The sequence below is a fragment of the Salvia miltiorrhiza genome, unplaced genomic scaffold (genome assembly GCF_028751815.1).
Source record: "Salvia miltiorrhiza cultivar Shanhuang (shh) unplaced genomic scaffold, IMPLAD_Smil_shh original_scaffold_326, whole genome shotgun sequence".
NCBI classification, from domain to species: domain Eukaryota; kingdom Viridiplantae; phylum Streptophyta; class Magnoliopsida; order Lamiales; family Lamiaceae; genus Salvia; species Salvia miltiorrhiza.
Window position 1 is genome coordinate 23,507 of NW_026651527.1, and position 20,711 is coordinate 44,217.

At 37.0% G+C, this 20,711-nt stretch overlaps 3 protein-coding genes across 5 annotated transcripts; all 3 read left to right on the forward strand.

Moving 5' to 3' along the window:
• The first annotated feature begins 1,264 nt into the window (after positions 1 to 1,264).
• Positions 1,265 to 4,583, forward strand: LOC131004120 (putative late blight resistance protein homolog R1B-16). 2 transcript variants are annotated; one of them, XR_009094915.1, is made up of 3 exons: positions 1,265 to 4,007; positions 4,110 to 4,198; positions 4,442 to 4,583. XR_009094915.1 is itself a non-coding variant. In XM_057930727.1 (2 exons), exon 1 carries the CDS (start codon positions 1,385 to 1,387, stop codon positions 4,004 to 4,006), a length of 2,622 nt encoding a protein of 873 aa, XP_057786710.1. In that variant the 5' UTR covers positions 1,289 to 1,384; the 3' UTR covers position 4,007; positions 4,110 to 4,583. The 2 variants fall into 2 exon arrangements, 1 of the variants encoding a protein (XP_057786710.1); XM_057930727.1 differs by having other exon boundaries at positions 1,289 to 4,007; positions 4,110 to 4,583.
• A 2,533-nt stretch (positions 4,584 to 7,116) lies between these two features.
• LOC131004126 (putative late blight resistance protein homolog R1B-16) lies at positions 7,117 to 9,215 on the forward strand. The gene is made up of 2 exons (XM_057930737.1): positions 7,117 to 7,376; positions 7,430 to 9,215. The coding sequence occupies exons 1-2, from the start codon at positions 7,117 to 7,119 to the stop codon at positions 9,213 to 9,215; spliced, it is 2,046 nt and encodes a 681-aa protein (XP_057786720.1).
• A 3,448-nt stretch (positions 9,216 to 12,663) lies between these two features.
• On the forward strand, positions 12,664 to 16,286 carry LOC131004122 (putative late blight resistance protein homolog R1A-10). Of its 2 annotated transcripts, none has more exons than XM_057930729.1 (2): positions 12,664 to 15,378; positions 15,454 to 16,286. In XM_057930729.1, exon 1 carries the CDS (start codon positions 12,785 to 12,787, stop codon positions 15,356 to 15,358), a length of 2,574 nt encoding a protein of 857 aa, XP_057786712.1. In that variant the 5' UTR covers positions 12,664 to 12,784; the 3' UTR covers positions 15,359 to 15,378; positions 15,454 to 16,286. The 2 variants fall into 2 exon arrangements, with proteins under 2 accessions (XP_057786712.1, XP_057786711.1); XM_057930728.1 differs by having other exon boundaries at positions 15,720 to 16,286.
• The last annotated feature ends 4,425 nt before the right edge of the window (positions 16,287 to 20,711 follow it).

The following is a 20,711-nucleotide window of genomic DNA, read 5'->3' on the forward strand; positions in this document are numbered from 1 at the left end:
AGAAAAATGATTAGGTAAGGATGTAGGTAATAAAGTAGAAAAGTACACAATTAATTAAGATAAGTTTAATTATAACCCCTTATTTTTCCCCTAAGTTTTACTATATATAAAAATGACTCAAGATTCGTGGGACGGCCGAAAAAAGAAATTGACTCGAGATTCGTGGGACGAAGAGATTATATTTTTCATGGACGAAGTAATGGAATAAAATTTACATAATCAATATAGGCTATATATGGTGATTATTATTATTATTATTATTATTATTGCTATATATAAATACACAAACTTTGCTAAAAATCCATATTTGACGCGAAGTTAGGATTTTACAATTAAATACACCAACTTAATAAGTTGTTCAATTTTGACCCCAATTTCATTTCCCCCAAATTTTAAAATGACGTGGATCCTACGTGGCTCGTTGGTAAAATAACAAAACGCCGTCATTTTCAATGACATGAAACATTGTCGTTTTGTGATTTCTTTGTATTAATTCACATGAACCCTAATTTCTTAATTCACATTCGATCTCTCAAGCCTTCTTCAAGAACGTGAATTTCAGCTATCAAAGGCGACAAGATTGTGGAAATCTAGCTTATTCGACATGTCATCTTCTTCCGCGTCGTTTTCATTTGGATCCAAAGGCGACGGGATTACATGTCGGTGCATCAAACCTGTGAAGGTGGAAACCTAAATAATTCTAAAAAATCTCGGTTGAATGTTCTATTGTTGTCAGCATCGAGAGGTTAGAATCATTATGAGCTAATTTTTGATTCTCCCGTTCAATTTTTGAGTAAAAGAGACGGAACAACATATGAGGAAGAATCTAAAACATACATGTCCGCCGCTATTGTCCCAATGAGCCGCCACTTTCAGTACCTCTCCAACACTCACTGTGAGCAAAGTAAACCGACGGCTACAGATGGGAGAGCAACGATAGGGGGTGACCGAAGGAGATAGTTGGAAGAGAAAACAAGGGAGATGAAACGTTGCATGAAGAAATTAGGAACAATATCTAATAAAAAATGTTGAATTATCATAATTTTAATCCAATTAACAAAACGTTATGTCTAAAACGCCGTATTTTTGGTTTGCTCTAATAAAACGCAGTCGTTTTATTTCCACGCGAGATAAGTTGCTTGACACCTACACACCACATCATTTTATCATGTCATCGAAAATGTAATCGGCTTTAATATTGAACAACTTATTAACTTTTTTTTAATTGATCTTCGAAAAGGCGCTATACACTAATTTATTAGTACTACGTCGTCTCTTTTGATAATTCAGCAGCACTGTATATCAGTTTCATTCACACTACTCTCATTTTCTGTATTTGCTCCAATTTCTGCTACTCTCAAAAGATAACACAAGCTCAAAAATCATGGCGGCTTATGCGGCTCTCGTTTCTGTTATGAATGTCATAGATGCCCTTCAACGTCATCCCCGCCCTCCAATTTCTCTCCACAATAAACAAGTTGAGTCTCTAACTCAAAAGCTTACTTTCCTGCAACAATTTCTCGAAGGTTATAACCCTCATCTCGGCTACACCACAGAAACCGATCCGTTGGAGAGTCGCATTGCAGATGCAGCTTATGCGGCTGAAGATGTCATTGAATCTCATATTGTGGATCAAATCAATAATGGTGGGAAAAAGATGAGCTTCATTGACTTGTATCAAGCTCTACATAAGGTGATTGAAGAAATGGCGTTGATCGAAAAAGAGGCCATGGAAGTCAAACAGACTCAAAATCAGCTGCACACAGAGTCAACGCCTTCAGATTCAGTGAGATCTGCTTCAATTTTCCAGAAGAAGAGTAGAATGGTGGGTGCTGATGATGTCTTGCTTCAAATGAAGGATATGCTCACTTCTGATCGCCTTCATCTACAAATCATTCCGATTGTAGGGATGGGCGGCTCAGGTAAGACTACTCTTGCTATAAACATTTATCAAGACCCTCTTATTAAGGAGCATTTTCATATTTGTGCTTGGGTTACCATCTCTCAAGAGTATAGCTTTCGAGACATGCTCATAGAAGTTCTTAGCCAACTAACTGAGGAAGTTGATAAACATTTGAGTGAGGATGTGTTAGGAGAAATCTTGTATAAACACCTGTTCGGTAGAAAATACTTGATTATAATGGATGATATGTGGAGCATCGAGGCATGGGAAGGAGTTAAGAGTTTTTTACCAAATAACAAAAATGGTAGTAGAGTAGTGGTAACAACTAGACTATCAAATTTGGCTTCTACATTACCCAACTCTAGTAGCCTTGAGATGAAACTTTTGGATGAGGATGATAGTTGGGACCTTCTCTCCAAAACTGTGTTTGGGGAAAATGGTTGCCCACTTGAATTGGAGAAAATTGGGAAGAAAATTGGAAAAGGTTGCAAAGGACTTCCATTGTCAATTGTTGTGGTTGGAGGACTTCTGGCCAAGTCCAAACATACAAGAGAATTTTGGGAATCTATAGAAGAAAACTTAAATTCAATAGTGAATTTAGAGGATGATGAGCGTTGCTTAAAACTATTACACATGAGCTATAAGCAATTGCCGATTCATTTGAAACCATGTTTTCTCTATATGGGAGTTTTTCACGAAGATGAGGAGATTTTTATCTCAAAGCTTGTGAAATTGTGGGTGGCTGAAGGATTTTTGAAGCCAGTAAGTGGGAAGAGTTTGGATGAGACAGCAGAATTGTACTTAAAGGATCTTATTGATAGAAATCTAGTTTTGAGTCATGAGTTGGATAGTATTGGAAGCTTAAAAAAATGCAAAATTCATGACTTGTTGAGAGACTTGTGCTTGAGAGAAGCTGAAAAAGAAAGGTTTTATACACTTACTCCTCAAGGAATAGCAAATGCTGCCCATCGCCGCATTGTTATTTCAAAGAATGAAGATATAAACGCATTGCCGTCTATGTCATCTGAACTAGTTCGTTCTTTGACATTGAAGCTTGATGACAAAGTACTACCCCCGCTGAGTTTGAGGTTGCTAAGGATATTGAACTCGTGTAAATTTGGATCTATTGCAAGCGTACAACTGCTAGGAAGCCTAGATTTAGTTAACTTGCGGTTCCTTGCCATCTCTCCCCGATCACGGAATTTCAAATTACCTTGTTCAATCAGCCTATTTTGGAATTTACAAACATTAGTTGTTGAAAACATCTTTGAGATTACTGAGGGAATTGATATTTGGTGCATGCCTCACATCAGACATGTTCAGTTCCGAAGCATCCGTCTTTCAGATCCTCCTAAAAGCGAAGATGCCATTGTTTTGGGAAGTCTGCAAACACTAAGGAGAGTAGATGATTTCAAGTGTAGCCAACAAGTAGTTAAGAGGATTTCCAATATCAAAAGATTGCATATAGTTTATTGTCAGCAACTTGGTGATCACAGTTTTTGTCTCAGCAATCTTCATTATTTAGATAAACTTGAGTACTTGGACTGCCGTTTTCATTTCAAGGTGAATCCAAGTGGGCCTAATTCTCTAAAGAGAGAAATTAACTTCCCACATTCTCTCAAGAAGTTGACTCTACTAATCAGTGAAGACCAATGTTGGAAAGACATGTTGGATAAGATAGGTGTGTTGCCCCTTCTTGAGAAGCTCAAGCTCATACAGGGATCCTTCAAAGATGAGCGGTGGGAAACAACCGAGGGCCATTTCCAGAGGCTCAAATTCTTGCGTGTTCACTTCTGTAAGGGTCTACGAGTCTGGACAATAGAAAGCTCGCATTTTCCATGCCTTGAGCACCTTGATCTTAATGGAATAGTTGAGCTGAATGAGATCCCATTAGATTTTGCAGAAATATCCACACTTAGAGTGATTGATGTGTACCGCTGTAGCGATTCTGCAGTTCGATCTGCGAAAAGAATATTAGAGGAACAAGAGGAATTATACGGGGAAGAAGCCCTTCAAGTTCAAGTTACGCTCTCGAGCATCAACAGCAAAGCACTGGAGAGCTTGGCGAGTCCTAACTTTCGTGTTACACACTTACAGAACTAAGGTATGGAAACAAATTGTGAATTTGGTTTGGATTGATTCTATTAATTTTTAATTACTTTGGTTGATTTGTGACTTTTGACTGATGGATAAACTATATATGCAGGTGTAGTGGATGCAAGAAGCAACGAAATGGATTCATGTGCTCCTCTTCTCTCTTTCTTTTGAATTCTCATTGCCTTTTCAATTCCATTAGTAAGTATATTTGTTGGATTATTTGGCTAGTTTTCTTCATATTTAGTACTGTTGTCGAATGTTGTTTTAGTTAATCATTTGAATACTAGTTTTCATTTTGTAATATAAAATGTCAGTTCCAATTTCTGGAGGTGTTTAAAAACGGATCAAAGCATGGTGTTTAAAAACAATATGTATAGTGTTTTCCCTTTTTAAGTCTTTGACGCAATAGATCTAATTCATGTCCCCTATTTTGTTAACCAGGTTGTTGAAGGTGGACTGGAGACACATGACTTTAAAAACTTCAAGTTGATTTGGGAATATGTTAGAGCTTCGCAGCTCAACTATAGGATGTTTGTAAACTTTTGGAGTGGAATGGTTGAATTAAGTGTAGATTCTAATGTCATTGTTGTTGGTGCTTTTTTTGGACTTATGGGGTGTTTGGCTAAGCTTATATTATGATGTTTAAAGAGCTTATAAAATGCAATTTCTCATGAGCTTATAAATTGCCAAAGTATTTAATTAGATGATTGAACTTATAAGCTAGAGAAAGAAAATTGAAGAAAGATGAACTTAAAATAATATATGATGAAAATTACAAACTATAGGTGAATAATATTTGTAATGATTGTTGCATTCAAGATCATGAAAATTTTGAGAATTTGGGAGAACTAGAGAAAGTAATAAAAATAGAAAGAAATATGTAGAGAAAAATAGAGAATTTTTAGTATCCAATGGCCTTTTATTCATTCCTTAGCCTTCTCTTGTAGGAAGCATATTGCAATTGCATGTGAAAGCTAAGGCATACCATTGCAATACCAATATTTCAAATTGCCAAATCTTCCTTACTATGATTGTGATGCTACATTTTTTATTACTTGGTATTTTGTAATCATCCATATATGGTCAACTTTTAAGCATTCAGAAGCACCATCTCATTTTCTGCATTTTTTGCTTCTCTAAAATCATGGCGGCTTATGCATCTCTCCTTTCTCTTATGAATATCATAGATACACTTCAGCATCATCCTCGCCCTCCTATTTCTCTCCACATCAAACAAGTTGACTCTCTCACTCAAAAGCTTATTTTCCTCCAAGAATTTCTGGAGATCTATAATCCCCATCTTGACTTCAGCGCAGAAGCAGATCCTCTGGAGAGTCGCATTGCAGATGCAGCTTATGCAGCTGAAGACGTGATCGAGTTTTATATTGTGGATCAGATCAATAATGGTGGGGAAGAGATGAGCTCCGATGCCTTATATGAAGCTCTAGAGAAGGTGATCGAAGAAGTGGCGTCGATCGAGAAAGAGGCCGTGGAGATTCAAGGGAGATTGGGATTCAAACATCATGAGCTACACACAAAGTCAACGCCTCCTGATTCCTGGAGATATGCTTCAATCACGCAGAGGAATAGCATGGTGGGCGTTGATGATTGACAAACATGGATTTCATACCTCAATATCGCATGAATTGTTGTCATTCTCCTCCATAAATCGATTGCTAATATGTGTTTGTAGCCCAATTTTGAGTTTTGTTGAGTTTTGATGCTTGGTGTTGCTTTTGAAGTGTTTTCAGGGCAAATCAAGAGTTAATTGGAGAATTATGGGAGCATAAGAGTGAAGTATGTCTCGAGAGGAATCCGTGAGCGCGAACGGCGCCGGAATCAGAGCTCGGACGAGGGAGAACGGAGCCGACAAAGCCGGCTGCACAGGACCCCACGGCCGCGGCAGCCGGCCGTAGCAGAAGAAGCCTGAACCGCGGTCCTACCCGCGGCCGCGGGCCCGACCGCGGCCTCCTGCGCCCCGAGTACATAACGGTTTTGAACATCGCCCGCGGTCAGAGCCGCGGCCGCGGTCCCCGACCGCGGCCTCCTCCCTTTCCAGCCACGTTCCCAACCGCGGTTCGTGCCGCGACCGCGGGGATAAGGCGGGGATCCGCCCTTTGGTGGGCCCAGACGCGAATTTTGACTCTAAAACCTCATTTTTTCCCCATTTTTCTCTCATTCTTCATTACTCATCTTCTCCAACATTCATTACACACACCAATCCTTCCACTCCCAATCTTCCATTCACAACCCTAGCTCCATAACTACATTCAACCACCCATTTGAAGAAGGCATTGAAGAGGAGAGAGGATTGAAGCAAGCTATTGAATAGGATTTGTTCTTTCTTTCTCTCTCTTTCATTTATGCTTCCTTTGTTATTGAGTATGTTATTGTTGAACATGATAGGCTAGTTTCTCTTTGATTTGGGGATTAGGCTAGATGATTATTGTAATGGATTGATTATTTGTGCTCAATATAAATCTTGTTTGTTCCTTTGCACATTATCTTTTCAAACCCTTGTTTTAATTCTTGTATGGTTTGTTGGCCACATTCTATACATTTCTAATTTGCACTTTGAATCGGGAGAGGATAATTGCAATAGATAAGGTGTTTGAAACATATCAATTCGATAACCGGGAGGTTGAGAGTTGGGTGAGAGTATGTCGTTCTTTGTGTGCTTTTGGGAGTTATAGGTTAGAAGTTGACCGGGGACGGCAACTATAACCCGTAATCTACCGTTCTAGTCGTCCGGGAGGGGGCTAGAACTAGTTGGGAGATCACTCTAGATAATTAGGTTCGTCAAGATTAGTATTGAGCTATAATTGAAGTCCTTTGCTTAACCATCGATGCCTAGTCCCTAAATCGTCTTAATCATCTTATTAATCCACTTGCTTATTTGGTTTTATTTGTCTTTGCACTTGTTAAGTAATTAGTAGATAATCAAACCAATCACTCCATCGTTTAGTCTAAATAGCTATAGCATAATGACTTAGGATAATCACTAGATTGAGCTACTAATCCTTGTGGGATACGACCTTGCTTCCATATATTACAACTACCCGTATACTTGCGGCGTGGTGAAAATATTAGCGAACAATGATCTCAAGCTTCAAGTGATGGACAAGCTCACTTCTAATCGCCTTGATCTACAAATCATTCCAATTGTAGGGATGGGCGGCTCAGGTAAGACCACTCTTGCTCGAAACATTTACCAAGAGCGTCTTATTAGGGAGCATTTCGATGTTTGTGGTTGGGCTACCATCTCTCAAGAATATTGCATTCCAGAAATTCTCGCACAAGTTCTTAGTCAACTCAATGAACAAGTTGGTCAACATTTAAGTGAGGGTGCGTTAGGAGAAATGTTGCATAAACATCTGTATTCTAGAAGATTCCTAATTGTATTGGATGATATGTGGAGCATTGATGCAGGGATAGAGTTAGGAATTATTTTCCAGATAACAAAAATGGTAGCAGAATAGTGGTGACAACTAGACTATCAAATTTGGCTTCTAAATTACCCAACTCTGACAGCCTTAACATGAAACTTTTGGATGAGGCTGATAGTTGGGAGCTACTCTCCAAAACAGTGTTTGGGGAACAAGGTTGGCTGCTTGAATTGGAGGAAGTTGGGAAGAGAATAGGAAAAAGTTGTAAAAGACTTCCATTGTCAATTATTGTGGTTGGAGGACTCTTGGCCAAGTCCAAGCATACAAGAGAATTTTGGGAATCCACAAAAGAAAACTTAAATTCAATAGTGAATTTAGAGGATGATGAGCGTTGCTTAAAACTATTACACATGAGCTATAAGCAATTGCCAGTTCATCTTAAACCATGTTTTCTCTACATGGGAGTTTTCGCTGAAGATGAGGTGATACATATCTCAAAGCTCATTAAATTATGGGTTGCCGAGGGATTTCTAAAAGCAGTAAGTGGAAAAAGCTTGGAAGAGATAGCAAAAGAGTATTTAAAAGACCTTATTGGTAGAAATCTCATTCTAATTCATGAGTTGGGTAGTATTAATGGAAGCATAAAAAAGTGCAAAATTCATGACTTGTTGAGAGACTTGTGCTTGAGAGAAGCTCAAAAAGAAAGGTTTTATGCACTTACTCCTCAAGGGATGCAGGGAAATGCTGCCCAACGCCGCATTGTTATATCTAGTACCTTATCAAAGAATGAAGCCATAAACGCCTTGTCGTCTATGCCAGTGCTAGCTCGTTCTTTGATTTGGAATCTTGATGAAGATCAAGTACTACCGCCTCTCATGTCGAGGGTGCTAAGGATATTGTACTCAACTCAAGTCCGATTCCTTGGAGACATAGAATTCATAGTTAACATGCAGAAATTGGTTAACTCACGCTTCCTTACTTTCTCAGCTTATGTACGATGGTATCAGCTCCCTCGTTCAATCTGGCGGTTTTGGAATCTACAAACCTTAATAGTCGAAAGGTTAGACGGGTTCACTGCGCCGACTGATATCTGGTACATGCCTCACATTAGGCATATTCAGTTCAAACTGCTGAATCTCCCAGATCCTCCTAATAGCCAAGATGGCATTGTTTTGGGAAATCTGCAAACGCTAAGGACAGTGAAGAATTTCAAGTGCAGCAAACAAGTGGCTAAGAGAATTCCCAACATCAGAAAATTGAAAATATATTACGAGACAGTTGATGACAGTTATTGTCTCAGCAATCTTGATTCTCTAGATAAACTAGAGTCCTTCACCTGCGGTTTCTTTCAAGGGATCAATCCAAGTAGGCCTGATTCTGTACAAAGCCTATTTAACTTTCCGCATTCTCTTAAGAAGTTGACTCTGGAAGACCATGAATCCGAGTATTATTGGGAAGACATATTGGATAAGATAGGCGCGTTGCCTCTTCTTCAGAAGCTCAAACTGTACGGGGGGAGGTTCAAAGAAGGCAAGTGGGAAACAAGTGAAGGCCAATTCCGCAGTCTCAAATTCTTGTCTGTTTGCTACATGAAGGGTCTACAAGTCTGGATATCAGAAAGCTCTCACTTTCCATGCCTTCACCACCTTTATCTTTATTATTTGGATAACCTCAAGGAGATCCCTATAGATTTTGCACAAGTATCCACACTTGGAGTAATTGATGTGCAATGGTGCAGCGACTCTGCTGTGGTTTCTGCTAAAAGAATATTAGAGGAACAAGAGGAATTATATGGGGAAGAGGCAGCCCTACAAGTTAGAGTTAGTTAGGCTTCACTTCCTCATTTTTCTTCATATGATTACTCCAACAGTCTTACCAACTAAATTGTGTTTCGTTATCAAAAAACTGGAGAACTTGGCGAGTTCTAACTGTTGTGTTAGATGATAGCATATACAAAAATCAAATTGTAGATTTGGTTTAAATTGATTTTATTTTATTTTTTGATCTACTGCTAGGACATGGTTCCAGGCTCCAGCAATGACTAGTTGCAGCTCTTGTATTGTACTTTGTGTTATCAACTTTGTTTCCTTCGTCTTCGTGGAGTGTAGATTTGTATTATATTTAAATTTCATGTTCTTTTCTTTGGTTATGAATTTACCTTTGAATCTTTCTCCTTTTTAGGGCCTTCTATTCGTTCCAGGCCCATTAGCAATGGGCCTGATTTTGATTGTTAGTTAATTTATGTATAATCCGCCGAATTCGAGGAATGTTTTTGTTTGGGTTCTTTTTTTTTTTTTTTTTTATCAAGGTTTTTGTTTGGGTTCTGATTTGATGAATTCTTTCTTACCCGTAAAAGGACCTGAATTTATTTTACTGAGTTGTTCCGCTTGCATGGATAAAAAACGGTCTGTTAATTAGTCTTTTACATAATAATGCCTTTAAAAAAAGCAAAAAGGTAAAAGAACGAACCTTATCCGAGTTAATTTAAAACAATTTCATAAAAAATAAATATCAATTTATAGCCAGACCATTGAAAAAATTTCGACACTTTTGAAAGAAAATAACATTTTTTTTAGATGTAATATGTGAAAGGCGAAGTGGGCCCAGTCCCTTCGGCTTATCTTTAGCTGTTTGCTTTGAGGTATAACCGTATAAGAAAGAGATAAACTACATTTACCACCTTATACCTCGTTTGCTTTGATGTATGAAAAAATTTGGTCAGGTAGTATAATTTTTCGAATAGCTCTTTATCCCTTGACAAATGAATAATTTTATATTTAAAAATGGTGGTATAACTTTATACTACTCCCTCCGTCCCATTGATCTTGTCCCGTATTCCTTTTTTGTTTGTTCCACCATCTTGTCTCATTTCTATAAATAACACTCCTACTTTATCACTTTCTCTCCTACTTTATCATATTCTCTCTCATTCTCTCTCCTACTTTATCTACACACTTAAAACTACTAATACTCTCCTTAATAACCGTGCCGAGACCAAATGGGACAAGCCCAATGGGACGGAGGGAGTACTTTATAAGGAGTGAATAAATATATTATCCTTCAAATCAAACAAAATACTCCATCCGTCCACGAAAGAACTTCCTATCTTTCCTTTTTGGGACGTCCACAAAAGAACTTCCTACCTATTTTGGACTATACCCCACCACTTATAATCCTCTTACTTTTCACTTTTCACAACTCTCAATATTAATTATAACACCTTTTCACCACTCCCAATACACTCAACTACATTTTATCCATTCTCAATACATTCAACAATATTTTTTCTTAAAACTCGTGCCACTTCTTTCTAGGAAGTTCTTTCATAGACGGAGGGAGTATAAAAAATATGATCTACATTTTAAGTGATAAATTATACCTTATTAAAAGCAAACACACGACCCTTAAAGTAATGACTGCTAGTGCTGGCTATAAAAGAGACACTAAAGTTTACAATAATTGAGAAGAATATTACTCCCCTTCGTTTCAGTCATATACTTTAATTCAATGAATGAAATGCAGTTTTTATTAAGGGTGTGTTTACTTTGATAGAAAAGGTTAGAAAAAGTATATTTTTCATCATTTTCACATGTTTTTTATGATGGATAATTTTCTCCGATCAGGCTAGAAAATTTATTCGGGCAACCCCTTTTCACTCTTTTTCTCACAAATGTTGGATAATATTATCCTATTGGGAGGGTGTGAAAATATTTTCTAACATTTCAATTTGTTTATCCATCTATTTCTAACAAAGTAAACACATGATAAAAAAAGGAGAAAAAGATAATATTATCTCACATTTTTTTATCCATCATTTTCAAATGAAAATTTTACTACCAAAGTAAACACAACCTAAAGAGAAAAAGACCAAAAAAAGAGAGAAGGAGGGGGGGGCGAAAAAAAACCAAAAGTGGGCCCAATAAATTAGCATGTCCGGAGAATTCGTTGTGCTTGCTCTTTCATTGTTTCAGTGATAAAATTGATAGAGGTTGAAAAATGAAAGGGTATATATCACTTTAAACTTTAAATTATTTTTGTATTATCAATTATATCTTGAATTATTAAAAATAATATTCCCTTCGTTCACGAAAGAATTTTCTATATTTCCTCTTTGGGATGTCCAGAAAGAATTTTTTACTTATTTTTGGACTATACCCCACCACTTATAATTACTCTTACTTTTTATTTTTCACAACTCTCAATATTAATTATAACACTTTTTCACAACTCCCAATACACTCAATAATATTTTTTTTAAAACTCATGCCACTCCCTCCTAGGAAGTTCTTTCATGGACGGATGGAGTATTTTATATTTTGAACTATTAATTTTGTATCAATTGTACCATTCGTCTATATTTTTTACTCCAAAAATTTAACGTGGCTCACCAAATGCCACAATGTATTTAGAATTATTCTTTTTTTGACCTATATTATGTAAAATGATGTGATTATATGCCTTATTAATTATAAATTCAAAGGGTGAAAAATAGATGAAGGATACAATTGATAGTTCAAGATTTAAAAAATTATTTTCAATAGTTCAGGATATATAATGCGAAAATAGTTTGAGGTTTAAAGAGATATTTATCCAAAATAAAACTATACTAGTCCAAAATTTTATGACAAATTATAATTTAAATTTGAACATTTTCTCGAAGTTTAACTCATACTCCCTTAATCCTACTTGGAACGACTTACTCTCTCCGTCCCACTAGACTTGGCACACTTGCCTTTTTTGTTTGTCCCACTAGAATTGGCACTTTCCTAAAATAGTATGTGGTCTCTACTTTCTCTACTCATATAAAATAAGTGGACCCTACCTACTTTACACTCTTGACCCTTTATTCTTAATCTCTGTGCCCAACTCAAAAGTGTCAAGTTTAGTGGGAGGGAGGGAGTATAATTTAGATTGTTTCACTTGAGATGTTCTATATTCTACTTTGGGATACTCACCCCCAACGCAATTCATAAATTACACAATATGTCATGAAAAATAAAAATCTTTAATATTTTATTTCTTACTTGATTTGATATAAATGCTCCAAAAATCTATTATCTTTTCAAATACTTTCGCCCCAAAAAAACCACCTATAGTTTAATACTCGCCTAAAAGAAACAAGTTGTTTCAGGCGTACAGAGGGGAGTATAGAGATAATAAAAGTCGATGGGAACATTATTTGGAAAAGAAAAATAACAAAATAATTATCTTGATATGAATATGTGGATTTAGAATGCCCAAGTCGCTTCGTATTTAAGACCGAATCAAATTCCATAAGGAACGGCTGTAACTCTTCGTTATATGGCAAGACTTTAAGAATTCAGAATTACATTCTCATTTTTACTCACACTGCTCTCACATTTGCTTTCCTCTGCAACTCCAAAGAAATAATACAACCATGGCAGCTTATGCAGCTCTGGTTTCTGTTATGCATATCATAGATAACCTTCAGCTTCATCCTCGCCCTCCTATTTCTCTCCACATTAAACAACTTCACTCTCTCATTCAAAAGATTAATTTCCTGCTCGAATTTCTCCAAGGCTATAACCCTCATCTTGGCTACACCGCAGAAGCAGATCCCTTAGAGAGTCGCATTGCAGATGCAGCTCATGCGGCTGAAGACGTGATTGAGTCTCACATTGTGGATCAGATCACAAGTGATGGGAAAAAGATGAGCTCCGATGCCTTGTATGAAGCTCTAGAGAAGGTGATGGAGGATATGGGTTTGATCGAAAAGGAGGCCATGGAAATCAAAGAGACTGTGGGAGTCCAACATCAGCTGCACAGAAAATCAACTCCTCTTGCAGATTCGTTGAGATCTTCTTCGATTGGGAAGAAGAAGAAGAGTAGGATGGTGGGTGTTGATGATGTCTTGTATAATTTGAAGGATAAGCTCACTTCTCATAGCAAAGATCTACAAATCATTCCCATTGTAGGGATGGGTGGCTTAGGTAAGACTACTCTTGCTTTAAATCTTTATCAAGATCGTCTCATTAGGCACCATTTCAATATCTGTGTTTGGGCTACAATCTCCCAAGAATATACCATTACAGGAATTTTGGCACAACTTCTTCTTCAACTAATTGATGAAGAAATTGGTCAAGATTTGAGTGCCAGTGTATTAGGAAATAAGTTGTATCAACATCTGTATTCTAGAAGATTCCTAATTGTGTTGGATGATATGTGGAGCATTGATGCATGGGATGGAATTAGGAATTATTTCCCAAATAACAAAAATAGTAGCAGAATAGTGGTAACAACTAGGCTATCAAATTTGGCGGTTATATTAACAGACTCTAATGGCCTTGAGATGAAACTTTTGAATGAGGATCATAGTTGGGAACTACTCTCCAAAACTGTGTTTGGAGAAGATGTTTGCCCACTTGAACTAGAGGAAATTGGGATGAAAATAGGAAAAAGTTGCGAAGGACTTCCATTGTCTATTGTTGTGGTTGGAGGACTTTTGGCCAAGTCCAAACGTACAAGAGAATTCTGGGAATACATAGATGAAAACATAAATTCAATATTGAATTTAGAGGATGACAAACGTTGCTTAAAGATATTACACATGAGTTATAAGCAATTGCCAGTTTATTTGAAACCGTGCTTTCTCTATATGGGAGTTTTTCGCGAAGATGAGGAGATCAATATCTCAAAGCTCATTAAATCATGGGTTAGTGAAGGATTTCTAAAAGCAGTAAGTGGGAAAAGCTTGGAAGAGATAGCAATAGAGTATTTAAAAGAGCTTATTGATAGAAATTTGGTCTTGAGTCATGAGTTGGGTAGTATTGGAAACATAAAAAATTGCAAAATTCATGACTTGTTGAGGGGTTTGTGCTTGAGAGAAGCTGCTAAGGAAAGGTTTTACATTGTCGACACAAGACCAATGTCTAATCCTCAAAGGAAACGACACATTGTTAAATTTAGTACGACATCAGAGAATGAAGCCATAAACTCGTTTTCGTATGTTCGTTCTTTGATATGGATTTCTGAAGACGAAGAAATACCACTGCCCAGTTTTAGGTTGCTAAGGGTATTGGACTCGCCTGATTATAGATCCTCAGATTTCAAGGAAAACATTTATCAGTTAGTTAACTCACGCTTCCTTGCTTTCTCAACCTACAGATTCTATTTTTCAATATGGCCATTTTGGAATCTACAAACATTAATTTGTGGGTATCACATGATGGGTGACGTTACAATACCAACTGATATTTGGTGCATGCCTCACATTAGGCATGTTCAATTACCAGGGATCAATCTCCCGGATCCTCCCAACGGCCAAGATGACATTGTTTTGGGAAATTTGCAAACATTGGGTGTAATAAATCATTTCAAGTGTAACCAACAAATGGTTAAGAGGATTCCAAACATCAAAAAGTTGAAAATACGTCATCGTGATGACAATTATTGTCTAAGCAATTTAGACTATCTGGAAAAACTTGAATGCTTGAGCTGTTCTTTTTTTCAAGAGATTGTAGGGATGAATCAGATTAACTTTCCACACTCGCTCAAGAAGTTGTTTCTAGAGACTAATGAATCCCAATGTTGGGAAGACATATTAGATAAGATAGGTGTGTTGCCCCTTCTTCAGAAGCTCACACTCTATGGCGGGAGCTTCAGACAAGGGCAATGGGAAACAGCTGAAGGCCAATTCCGCAGTCTCAGATTCTTGGGTCTTTGTAAATGTGTGGGTCTACAAGTTTGGACAATAGAAAGCTCTCACTTTCCATGCCTTGACAACCTTCTTATTAGAGGTTTGGAGGAGCTGGAGGAGATCCCTATAGATTTTGCGCAAGTATCCGCACTTAGAGTAATTGATGTGCAATGGTGCAGCGAAGCTGTTGTGGTTTCTGCAAAAAGAATATTAGAGGAACAAGAGGAATTATACGGGGAAGAAGAAGCCCTTCAAGTCAGAGTTGAGCCTCTCAATCATCAATGGCAAAGCGCTGGAGAGCATGGCGAGCCCTAATTTTCGTTTTACAAACTAAGGTTTGTAGCTTAGATTCCTTGTATTTTTACTTCAAATTTCTTCTGGTATTGCCACTTTAATTAACTATATTGCAGGTAGTGCAAGAGCATGCACATAGGTGGTGCTCCTATTTTCTTATGAATTCTCCTTCTTCGAAGCTGTGGGTTATTTGACGATGGCCACTTATATCCATACTCGATTTCTTGGATGTTGCTTTTCATTAGTATTTTATTATAAAATCCGTGTATGTATTATGTTGTGATAAGTAAAGAATAAGATAAGCTAGAAAAACATGTGAAGAATGATAAGTTGAAATGTGCAGTCTTTCACATTGTCTATATGTTGATGCTTTATGTTGAAGGTGTATAAGGAGGCTCGCCACACCATTAACATTCAGCAGCGCCTGAAAAGTGGAAAATTGGAGCTGGATTCATTGTATTGCTGGCATGCCTTGAGCAAGATATTGGCCCAGTCTTCCTCTTCACAGATTCGCTCTTGGCTATTCACGTTCTCCATCATGGTCGTTGATTTCTATCATGCTCGGGGTTTCCGTCGTGGCTTCAAGATTTTGTAAACTCTGATTATTTCTCCGAGTGTTGCTGGGGCTTCCGCGTGGAAATGGTGCTCCAGATGTACTTGCCAGTATTGCAGCCTTCGTAGGGACGAGAGCTGCAGAATAGTGCGACGGACGATATGAGGAAGCTTGGGCGCTGGCTTTGGGTTTTTCAATTTGGGGATGAATGAGTTTCTTATCAAATTAAAAAATATATTTTTATTTACCTGAGTTTGCTGGGAATCCAAACTAACAACGACAATATGGATATGGTGTGAAACCACATGACATACCGACAGCTTTATGGTTTTGCATTTTTTATTTCTCAAATTTTCCTTATTTCCATTGATTAAAGATTTACATATTCTCTTCTAAGATCTTGGGAAAGTCACTCTACTCTTTTCATTCACACTATTCCTACACTCTGCATTTGCTCCATTTTCAGCTACTTCAAAGAAATCATAAGAGCTCGAAACAATGGCGGCTTATGCATCTCTTATCACGAGATTTCAGATTACCTCTTATATTCGGCCTATCTTGGAATCTGCAAACATTAATCACTTATAACCCTGACGGGTTTGTTATTGATATTTGGCACATGTCTCACATCAGACATGTTCAGGCCGATTGGGTCAGTCTCTCAGATCCTCCCAACGGCCAAGATGGCATTGTTTTGGAGAATCTGCAAACATTGGGGACGATACGGGATTTCAAGTGTAGCCAACAAGTAGTCAAGAGAATTCCCAATATCAAAAAACTCAAAATGGTTGCTATGTACTTTCCTGTTGATCACAGTTATTGTCTCGACAATCTTGCTCGTCTAGATAAACTCGAGTCCTTGTCCTGCGATCTTTAACGAGTGAAGGATCCTAGTAATCTATATAGCCTAATTAATTTCCCACATTCTCTCAAGAAATTGGCTCTAACTGCCAGTTCGTACCATTGCTGGGAAGACATATCGGAAAAGATAGGTGTGCTGCCTCTTCTTCAGAAGTTCAAGCTGGTAAACAAATGTTTCAAAGATGGGAAGTGGGAAACAAGTGAAGGCCAATTCCGCAGCCTCAAATTCTTGAGCCTTCGTGACTGTAGTAAACTACAAGTTTGGACAACAGAAAGCTCCCATTTTCCATGCCTTGAACATCTTCGTCTTGATACGGTGAAGAACTTGAAGGAGATCCCTTTAGAGTTTGCAGAAGTGTCCACACTTAGAGTGATCGACGTGAGACACTGCAGCAATTCTGTTGTCGAATCTGCTAAAAGAATATTAGATGAACAAGAGGAATTATACGGTGAAGAAGCAGCCCTTCAAGTCAGAGTTACGCTCTCGATTATGAACGAAGAGCAACTTAAGAGATTGGAGACTCCTAACTTTCGTGTTACAGAGTGGCAGAGCTAAGGTACGGAAGTAAAATTCTAAATTTTGTTTAGATTGATTCTAATTTTTTTAGTAATTTATTTTCAATTCTCAATTACTTTCAAATTTATTAGGGCGGGAGAAGTTGGGAAGAATTTATTAGAAGTGAAAATGGAGAAGCAGAAGCTCCAACGTGAAGAAAAGAGGAGAGACAAGAAACGGAGTTGAAATGGGTCCCACCAGAGCGAAGAGGGGGGCACGTAGAGAGAATGAAGGCCAGATGCACGAATAGCTGTGCGCTAGTGTGGCTGGTGAAGGAATTTCTATTTTTTCCCCCTTTATTTTGCTTTTCGATTTTATCATTTTTTCCTTTTTTTTTTTTTTTTTATAATTTAACAGTGTTAAATAAAGAAATTTAAAGGTCGCGCAACAAGGAATCCGAACCTAAGACCTTTGGCCTTAGTCATTTTTTGCTTCTTTGTTTTAGAAATAGTTGTTCGGCAAGCATGGTTATTGTTGGTTTTTTTTTCTTTCTTTCTTTTTTAAATTTAAAAATTGTCCTTTGCACTTCAACGATGATCTCTTATAAAATCATATTCCTTGAATTAAATATTATACATTAAATATTATTTTTTACCTTTAATATAATTATATTAATTTTTTATTTTAAATATTACTTTATTGTAATATTTATATTAATTTTATTGAAGTTAAATACGAATTAAAGAGATGAGCTAAAATAAAAACTCTTTTTAATATATGAAATAAGAATCATTTTTAGTCATCAAATCATCAAGAACTATAGTTGATTAATCAATTTATTGGGTGAATTTAGGCTATGTTTATCAGCAACCAACCATCTTCAATATTTAATTAATTTCTCTCTCTTCCACATCACTATATTTATCCCAACCACCTCTATTTTTGTTGATTTATCAATGACCACCCCAACCACTCAACCACAACATTATATATAATTATTTTATTATTATTTTTAATAATTATTATTATAATAATATTAAATACTCTCTCCGTCCGCCAAAAGTATGGCACTTTGGCTGGGCACGGAGATTAATAAAATTGGTGATGATGTTGATATAGTGGAGAAAGGGTCCCACCACTTTTTGAGATGTGTGGTGGAGATTGAATTTGAGGTGGGTTTTTTGTAAATAAAGAGTGTTTGTAAGGATAAAATATAAATGTGGATGGTGGGACCATGGCTTAAAAAGGAAAGTGGAATACTTTTTGCGGACGCCAAATATAGTAATTGTGCCATACTTTTGGCGGACGGAGGGAGTATAAATTAAAATATTTAAAAAAATTAAAAGAAAAAAAAACAAACTAATAAAAATTTAAATTACAACAAACTAAAAATATAAATTACAACAATGCAAACTCGAAATAGAAAAAAACAATACATACTAAGCATTTAATTATCGTTGCCAAACTTTTGCCAAATATGCTCGATCAAGTCATTTTTAAGAGCATTGTGAGCTTCCCTGTTACGAAGTTGTGTCATGTTCCTCATATAGCTTTCAAGACTTGCAATCCGTTCCGTGGAAAATTCAAAATTAGGATCATCATTAGCTTCAACATCTCCGCTTTGGCTATTAAACCTTCTAACTTCCATAAATTCTGTTGGATCACAGTAATTTAAGTAAGTATGCCGCTCGTCTTCGACTATCATATTGTGCATAATGATGCAAGCAAGCATTACTTTTCCCATCATATCACGATCCCACATGAGACATGGTCGTTTGATAAAATTGAAACGAGCTTGTAAAACTCCAAATGCTCGCTCAACATTTTTTCGAGCAGCCTCTTGATGTTGAGCAAACAGTTGATGTTTTCGAGTTTGTGGACCATTAACAGATTTGACAAATGCTGCCCATGAATGATATATACCATCAGTGAGATAATATCTCATATTTTTTTCATGGCCATTTATCACATAACTAACCTTTGGTGCTCGACCTTCCAATATATCTGAGAAAACAGGCGATTGGTGAAGCACGTTGATATCATTTCTCGAACCTGGAGTTCCAAAAAATGCGTGCCAGATCCATAAATCTTGAGATGCGACTGCTTCCAAGATTATTGTTGTCTTACCGCTTCTTCCTGCTGCTTTATCTCTACCAGCAGGACGACGGATTGTTGAAGTTTCACTTACAGGAGTTTCAGAGGTTGAGTTGTTTGGATTCTCATCTTCCCCGGTGGTTTTTGATTTTTTTGAACTGCCACGATCTTCTTCAACATCATCTTCATCATCAACTGCACGGGCACGCGTACGCTCAGTGCCCAACTTCAGCTCCCAATTCGGATGATGACGCATGACTTTTTCAAAAACCTCATGGTGCGTAAACTTAGTTGTTCCATAAAAAATTTGCGCTTCCTTCTCAACATCTGCATCAGACATGCCGCTACTTTTTCTGGCATATGCTTCTACATATGCACCCACCCACTTGGTTACATTCGCATTCAACCTCTTGTAACGATTTCTCAATGACTCTATGGTTCTTTTCTCTCCCATTAATCGCGAGTTGTCAACTCGAGATTCTTCATACATTGCCCGAATGCGTGTCCACAAATTGGCCTTATTTTGATTAGTGCCAACAATTGAATCTGAGCTACAAGTACACCAAGCATACATGAGCGCCAAATCTTCTTGATCATTCCAACCTTTCGGACCGCTGGAGGTGTTTGTGTTTGTGGGGTGGACATTTTCTTGAGTGGAATTTTCATGAGTGAGATCATATGGAAATTGAGGGTTTGAACCAGATCCAAAAACTTGGCTATCAATATTATCAAGATTAGGATAATAATCTTGGGAGTTTGAGAAATTTTGAGGATCCTCAAAAAAATTTCTAGGATCCATTGCGAAAAGTGAAAAAATGCTAGTGAGTATGAATATAACAAATGAGGTCTATTTATAGAGATATTAAAAATTATGAATTTTAATATATATATATATATATATATATATATATAATATTAAAATTTAATCTTAATATCTAAATTAAAAATATCCAATCAATAAAATAATGCCACATCATCAAAATTTCACCACAAAAGCAAAGAGACCACCCGATCTCATTTCCATTCCCAGCCGACCGTGGTTGGTTGCATTGAAATGAATCAAGAGCATTTTTTATTTTTGTTTAATTCATTTTAATGATGTGTGCGGTCGACCATGCTGCCCAAGGTTAAGGTATTGGGTTCAAATTTCATGGGGAACGAAAATTTTAATTTTTTAAATTCGAACACTACACAACGAATTCGAACGTGTTTTATATAGAATTCGGACATTTTGTTAGTTCGCAATTTATATTTTAAGAGGATTTTTATAATTAGGGGTAATTGCCTTTAAATTCAAAACGTTTTCAAAAATTCTAAATTACACATATTCTTTAAAAAAATCTTCAGATTCTTTAAAAAATTCTAAAGTC